Source organism: Montipora capricornis, chromosome 6 (genome assembly GCF_036669925.1).
Source record: "Montipora capricornis isolate CH-2021 chromosome 6, ASM3666992v2, whole genome shotgun sequence".
Taxonomy (NCBI): domain Eukaryota; kingdom Metazoa; phylum Cnidaria; class Anthozoa; order Scleractinia; family Acroporidae; genus Montipora; species Montipora capricornis.
The window spans coordinates 39,004,937-39,013,255 of record NC_090888.1 but is presented as its reverse complement, the minus strand read 5'-3'; the positions used below and the strand labels follow the sequence as shown (position 1 = coordinate 39,013,255).

General features: G+C 37.0%; 1 protein-coding gene across 1 annotated transcript; it reads left to right on the top strand.

Annotated features, from left to right (window-relative positions):
* The first annotated feature begins 591 nt into the window (after nt 1–591).
* On the top strand, nt 592–1,973 carry LOC138053885 (phosphatidylinositol 4-phosphate 5-kinase-like). The gene is made up of 2 exons (XM_068900421.1): nt 592–673; nt 1,558–1,973. The coding sequence occupies exons 1-2, from the start codon at nt 592–594 to the stop codon at nt 1,971–1,973; spliced, it is 498 nt and encodes a 165-aa protein (XP_068756522.1).
* Nucleotides 1,974–8,319: the final 6,346 nt, after the last annotated feature.

The window sequence follows — 8,319 nt, the reverse complement described above, 5'->3', positions numbered from 1 at the left end:
TTTTGAGAAAGGAACGTGTTCGAATATATTAACAAACTACTCTCAGCCGGTACGTATTTTTGGAGTTACGTTTGTTTACAAATTACCCAGGCAACAAAGATATTTTTCTTTCTTGAAAACATTTTCAACATGTAGAAAGTAAAAACTAAAGAAAGAAAGAAATCGGCCAATACTTCCTTGAAACCAAGGCTTCCACAAAAATGGCCTGAAAACATCAAAATGCATGGCACCGAAAATAATCTTTTGACAAACCATGCTCATAGGTTTCCACCAAAACACCAAATTAAATCCTTCAATGTCTGGCGAGGACCACTGAAGGTTAGCAATAGCAGGCTTTTGTGATCGATAAAATAATACTCAGTCCGGTGATCTCGTCCTCAATGGAGTCCCTTAATTGTTGTGTTTCCGTGACAATATGGTGTACGCAAAATGCCGATATCCAGAAAATATCTAGGATATTACTGTGCCTATATAAATTACTCTATTTCATTTCAAAGCCTATATATTTCAGATGAGAACCCACAGGATTTATTCATTCGTGTATAGTCATCGACTAGGACCTGTTCAAGTTCAAATAAAACGTTCCAATACATGGCTTGCAAGATTTTGCTCATAGTCTGTTTCTTCGCTTTATTGAGTCCTCTTTGGAGTCTTCCTTTACCTTTTCCTGATGGTAAGAGGTTATCCAAACTGCTTTAATTCGCCTGTTTTGTTGTTGATGTTGTTGTTATTGTTTAGTTAAAACTGACAACTCTTAGTCTCCGTCGATTTCGCCATACCTTACCTACAATCACCAGTTCTTTAAAAATGCTTTTCTAAATCGACATTATTCAGGTTGCATTTACTTTAGCTTGAGCCAACAGAAAAATGATCATTGTCTAGTATTTACAAGCTTAATAAAAAAAAAATGTTAAAACACTTCTACCCCATAAGGTATCAGGCTCCTGAAGGGATCACAAATGAAGGGGTTCACAAACACTAAAACTTCGGCATCTCTTAGCGTATGGATGACGATGATGCCGGCCAAGTACTACTCTTGTCCCAGACTTTTCGGGCGCCCATTTTTTTTCTATTAAACAGTACAATTTCTGGTGCAAGAATACACGAATTGCCATTCATCAAAGTGGTGTTATTATGTCGCCGCAAAATATGATTTTAACATGCTACAGCAAACTAGTATTTGTTGTTACGCTGTACCTTAAATGGCATGTTCGATCAAGAAAGCAATGAAATTTACCCAGCATGGCTCCGCTACAAGAGCAAATTCTGGAGAGATGTGTGGCACATGCCCATATGATACTACCATAGAATCAGATGTGATATATTGCATTTCTCACTTACAATTCCGGTGTTAATTAATAGTTGCTATACTCACTTTACATGGCAGTAACAACCACAAATGTCATGATACACACAGTCCACTGAAGAACGTTTCGACTTTTAAGTCCTGCATATGTAAGATGACAGCTGACAAATTCGAACCCTTTATTTTATTATGCTATGCAGATGGCTGCTCTGACAATGATGACCACGATGATCACTGATTTGATCATGAAGATGGCGATAAACATGAAAGAGATGATGCTGACAAAGACAATCATAATGACGATGATGCTGACGATGACGACGATGGGGATGATGAGGAGGATAACGATGACGATGACTGTGACGATAACGACGGCGACGATAACGATGACCATGACGATGAGCATGACGACGATGACGACGACGACAATGATGACGACGACGATGGGGATGACGAGGAGGATCACGATAACGATGACAATGACGATAACGACGACGACGATAGCGATGACAATGACGATGACGATGACGACGATGACGACGGTGATGGCGACGACAATGATAACGATGACGACGGTGACGATGACGACGACATCAACGATAACGATGACGAAGATAACGATAATGATGGTGATGATGATGATGATGATGATGATGATGATGACTAATTTAAGAGAACAAACGACAGCAGATAGTTACTACAGTGGCAATGAATGTGTGAACAATACTGATGACGGCGCTTATACGATAAAGATAGCCAAATAACTTATTCAAAAAAATTATGCCGTATCTGGGTCTAGTGCATCTTCAGTCAGTTGACATTAACCTGCATTTCTTTCACTGACGCCTTTCAGTGTCTTTTTAAAATATACTTAACAAAGTTAGATAACAATTTTTGTAGAACACTAGAGATGAAATTGTGCTGAGGTCTTTTCAGCTCAAATATCATATAAAATTCTTTACATGTAATTGAAACATTTGCATGGTTAATGTTTATTTTACGTTTTCTATATTAATTTGATATATGAGTTCTTGAATTTATTCCAAGTATGGAATTTGTAAATTCAGAATTTTCATGAAAAAAATATAACAATTATTCTAAATTTTGCGACCTCACTCACATCACTCATTTGCTATAAAATAAAAACTACGGGTTATGCATACCAGTTTTTTCAATGTCTTGAAACAGCGATCCACAAAATGCTTCGTTCATGTTTTCATTGTATGCAACAAAAACAAAACACCATTATCCAAAATGTCTTAAGAAAATTGACAAATATCGAAAGCTAGGAATTTTCGTCGAAAGAATATCTAAAAGGTTACTGTGGCGCGTTCAAGCGGTATTGGGAGCAAGGATAATGCGGTTGTGGCAGCAGCCACCTCCCACCGGTGCGGCCCTTGTTCAATGGGCCTTATGCGTGATGACGTCGGACTAGCTAATTTCACCACCAAGCCTCGTTTGCACAAAATTATTCACGTTATTTGGACATGCAATAATGTTCGCACGTGGGGTTTCTTTTCAAGTTTTCTCCTTTGGGATTTAGCTCATGCTAAAATTTACAAGTTTGATTTTCGAATTCGAGGCTTGGTGGTCAAATTAGCTAGTCAGACATCATCACGCATAAGGGCTATTCCCAGACGTTCGAGCTCATTGTTACTGCGCAGGTAACGCGACTGTAATGTGTCACGCATTACTTCAAGCATAAGTTAAGATCTTATGGCGACAAAAACGCCTGGGAAAAATTTCCACGCCGGCAAAAGAGTGGCACTTTTATTTCCAATTCATCATGAACCGTTAAAGAGAAAAGAGTGGGAGGCTGGGAAAGGTCTGGAAAAGGTATAAACTAATAGGCCTTATATCACGGTTTTCGACGCCATCTTGACGGGTAGGCAAAGCGGTCAGAAATTTCAGTGTTTGTGTGGGAATCCGATAGCAAATAACTTCTTACAAAATTGAATTTTGCACAATTTGTGAATCAAAACCTTAAAATACTAGGTAGAAGATTGTATTTACCAAGTTTGAAGGATGTAGCTTTCCTATAAGTCGCTGAGCTTTTTTTTTTTTTCATTTTCCATACATTAGTCTTTAAATTTTTTTCCGCGAACTACGTCTAGACGTTTGACAAATGTGTGGAAAATTCTAGCCAAGCTACACCCTTAAAACTTGGTGAGTATAATCTTCTACCTAGTATTTTAACGTTGCCTTACCCGTCAAGATGGCATCGAAAACCGTGATAAGTCCTATCGAGTTGTGGCTGAAACTTAAGTCAGCGACGTTGCGTAAATTTAATGGGGTTGGTTTTTTAAATGTTTTCATTACGCTACGAACTTCCTAGTTCAAAATGAATGCTTGCTTTTTAAGTCCTTTTCCTTTACTTTCATGAAAATAGGGCTGAATTGTATTAGGGAGCTTAAGCTTGAGACGTTTTTATCAACACGGACGCCAAGCAGCCGAGGTGAAACTGGGTCGAGACCGGCGTCTGTGACTTAACTTGTTTGCATTTAGCATGTCGCATCAGTGATTTTACGGCATCGCTACTTAAGGACGGTGCCTACTATTGTCATTGCGCATACGTTCTGCGCATCTCGAGATACTCGAATTTCCTATGGGTGGTCTTTATTAATACAGGGATATTTTTGCACGGTTCAAAAGTATGCGGAGAAATCAGAACTTAGCAAGTGATCTTGGTATCCAAAAAGAAAATTGGGGGTAACCAAGCATATTTCAGAGATAATTAAGCTTCAATTTGTAAAAGAACGCCATACATTGCTTTGTATTTTAAAGCTTTTTACAAACATTGTTGATTAATTATCTTCGAAAAATGCGTGGTTACCCTCAATTTTCTTTCTGGATTTCAATAACAATTGTTAAGATCTGCTTTTCCCGCATATTCAGTAAACTGCGCAAAAATACCTTTGAATTAGTAGGCACCGTCCTTAATTGTACAGCAGTTTTGATTTTTTGTCTTCTTTCTGAATACTGAATCATGACTTCTTTTAGAGCTACGAAGATTGATTTCAGAGGATGAACTTATTGTTTTATTGGAAGAGAACACGGCTAGAAATTCGCAATCTAGTTACGATCGATAATCCTGAAAAGATTCTGAATGTAAAGCAAAGTTCAAATCTGCCAGTGTTAGCTGTTTTGTCCAATCCATTTGGTGCATTTCTGTAAAGGAAAGCAAATGACAAATAAAAATGACGCGATCCAAAAAGGAAATTAAATTTGACGGTCATTAAGATTGCTCAAAATTTAACATGGTCTGTCTGAAAACGTTGTCTTAGCTTTGCCAGGGCATTAAAATATTAAGACCACAGAGAAAAAAACAGAAGCACATACAAAAGGTTATATCAAGGAAAACAAATATTTTGCAAAAGAGACTTACTCTAGGTTTTTTGACAAGGCTGAGTCTCAGCGTTTGCAGCGCTGTTTTTCGTCAGCTGGTAGAAGTGACAAAGAAGAGTTTTTTTCATAAATAATAGGAATTAGAAAGTTGATTGTCCAGCATCACTAGGAAAAAAACAGAGTTATTGCACCACCACAAACGCCAAATAGCCAGCTTTGAGATTTGTAGGCTATGACGGGTGGCGTCACGTTTTTTGCAAAATCACTTCCGGTCGCCGTTCGTGGTGACAAAAACGTCTCGTACTTAAGCTCCCTATTGTCTTCCTCGCCCAACTTGAATAGTGCGGACCTACGAGGAAACAACCAGAGATTGTTACTGGGTTGCCAGTATAGCAATCCGAGTCGGAAAATGGGTAATATTTCTCTGTTTTTTTTATTTTTTACTGGGTTGTCAGCAATCCCAGTTGGAAAATGGTTATTTTCTTCGCTGTGTTTATATTTATTTAATGGCGTCGAAAGTCATTGTAACTCGAATGGCGTTTTAGTGCATCTGTGAACAAAATATACCCTTATGGAGCTCAAGAATGGAACGTCAATTAGATAAACAAGACAGGCGGTGAAAAATAAATATCTGAATTCTTAAAAGCGAAAAAAATTGGTATCCCGTCGAATATCAAAGGAAGGTCTAATTCTAATATTTTACTAACTGTAGTGTTATGACCAACACTGAAACCAAACGACAAATTATGTGGTAACTTTGTCTGGTTCGATATGGGTTTCACAAACTCATTGAAGGAATCGAACACCTTGAATGCGTCTGTGTTATCTCTGTTGTCTGGCTATTAATATTCCTTTGCACTCAACTCTTCACAGCCTTCACGTAAAAGAAATAATTCAGGGAAATTTTACTAATTCTTGACAGTCAAGAATTATCTGAAAGGAAGCTTGTTGTTTATTTTATGCTTCATTATTCAAGGAAAAGGTTTTTCAGAGAAGGGTTTGATCCTGAACTCCGGTGAAAATTTTATTTAGTTGCGTATATGGTTTTTGACACGGATTGTGTTGTTGTTTGTACGCACGGACTGAAATAGGAAGGGTTTTTTTTCTTTTGCTTCAATAGCAAGTCTGTTGTTTGTTTCAATAACGTTTTAGCTGGAAGAGGTTTTTGTGAGATTTTTCTGCTTTTGTGCATTGATCGTTTTGTATAAATATGAACTAATTTGCATGCGTGGGTTGAAATTTGATATGGGAGATGACAGGAATTCTTCCCGTTTAGTCATTCTGTTATAAAATGAAGTTAACTTGGGAAGCCAACAATATTTCTTTAAAAGCTTATCCATTGCGCATTTAAGTGAATTGTTAGGTTCATGACCAAATTTACTTGATGCAACAATTATTTACAAACAAGAAGATATTTTTAAAATAAACAGTGTTTCGTTTCCGTACCGATAATTTGTTAGGGTGTGAGGCAAATGCGGAGAAACTTACAGAAAATCACTTCTGTCATATATATGCAAACTATTTCAATCCCGTAACAGACATAATAAGATTGACCATCTACGGCACTAGTTTATTGTTTGCGTGACAAACGGCTAAATTGGACTTGTTTTGATACTGGAAGTAGGATAACAACTGTACTGGCAAAACAATTCGTGCGTCACATTTTCAGTGGTTAACTTTAGAATAGGGTGTTTTCACTCACGTGATCAGTAACCTTGTTTTTCCACCGAAACAAAAGGAAAACGTTTGCATGATAGTAGAGTTCAATTCCCAAAGGATTCGTTGGGTACAGCAACATGGCCGCACTTCTATTGTTTAGGTACACCAACATGGCTGCCGTGACGTCAAGTGAAAACACTCTTTTAGTAAACATCGACGAATGTGACTTTTTTTTCTGTCACACAATATTCCAGCGTGTCATGGTGTTGTGTCTCCAACTAGCGGTAAGTTTTCCCAGCTTTCTTTCCTGTAACACCCCGGGTGTTGTAATATTCGAGCTTAACTAATTTGCATACATGGGTTGAAATTTGAAACGCGAGCAGTTTTCATAACAATGACAGGAATTTTTAGCCGTGTTTTATCCGTTATTCGTAAGTTATCCGTAGATAAGAAAACAACATGGGGGGAGGGATGTGTTCAAGATTCCTGATATTTTCTGGCATGAAATCTTTTGTTATTTGTTTTCTCGTGGCCGATCGATGTTCATTTCGCATATCCGGCATGGGATGTTTTAATTTGTTATTTGTTGCCTCATGTCCGATACCCTGGGTGCCAGAGGAATTTTTTTTCAAGGTCGCAGAGAACGCTCAGCGATTCCAAATCAACGGTCGAGGACGAAAAAAATGGCGCCGAGAACCTCATTTCCATGTCATCAAATAGGGACAGAATTTGTCCTAGTTCGTTTATTGGGCATTAAGTTCGAAGGAGTTTCTAATTGGACAAATCGAAAAACCGGTTCTCAACAGCTGTAGAGGAAACGGCCAAATTGTTTCGATGGTCGGTGTGCTGCTTAAGTGCCTTCACGCACTATACGGCTAAAGATCCATTTCAATTAATTGTAGATAAATTATTTTGCTTATCGATTCACGCATGGGAGCGCTTGTAGATACTCAAGCTCGTTTGAGAGCGGTCGGGGGAATTAACTTAAAAAGTTGAACTCGTTAGCATTTGTTCACTAAGGTGCAGTATTGCGGTTTATCAAAATATCTTGATAGGATGTTATTTGTTTGAGACTTGATATTTGGATATTTTATTGATATTTGGGTGATAATAGAATGATAATATCGAGGAATCATTTTCATGATAATGTGCATGTCAAATATTAAACTATCATTATCATTTGAGATTATCATGATAGTTGCTCAATAATTTTCGCTTGCAAATTCTGTAATTGTCGCCATCAAATCTTTAATTTGAAACAGTGGTAAATTGAGATATCAAAGTATCACTCTCAAATCTTGAGAATAGCATGGAAAAATAGATTTCTGAATAGCAAGCTATAATATCATGTATCACTCTCATTCTCAAATCATGTCTTACGCAAGTGATTTTATCATGTAACAAAGAAGAACAGACACTGACAGTGATTGTTTGATATATCATGATAATATCAAAATTCTCTAATAAAACTGGAGAATACCACAATTGATCACTCTATTACCGGGTAGAAGAAAACCTTACTTAATAAAAATGTTGTGATAATATCATGATTTATCACTATATCACAGGGGGAAGAAGAAATTCTTACTTAATTAAATATTCTGATAATATCATGATTTATCACTATATCACAGGGGGAAGAAGAAATTCTTACTTAATTAAATATTCTGATAATATCATGATTTATCACTATATCACAGGAGGAAGAAGAAATTCTTACTTAATTAAATATTCTGATAATATCATGATAAATTATGCTTATATGATAAAAACCTAATGCGGAATATCAAAAAATCAGTCCCTTATAAAACCATTGATTAATCATGATATTATCAACATTGCTTACAAGAAACATAAAAGATATTTCTTGATATATCATAAGTGATAATTAGTCATGATATAGTGATAAACCGCAATGCTGCACCTCTCTCCATTTGTTGCAACTGTGTCAGGAAACGGAGGATTTGCGGTAAGGACAGACAAAAGTTTCTCGGATTTCGAAGTCTACA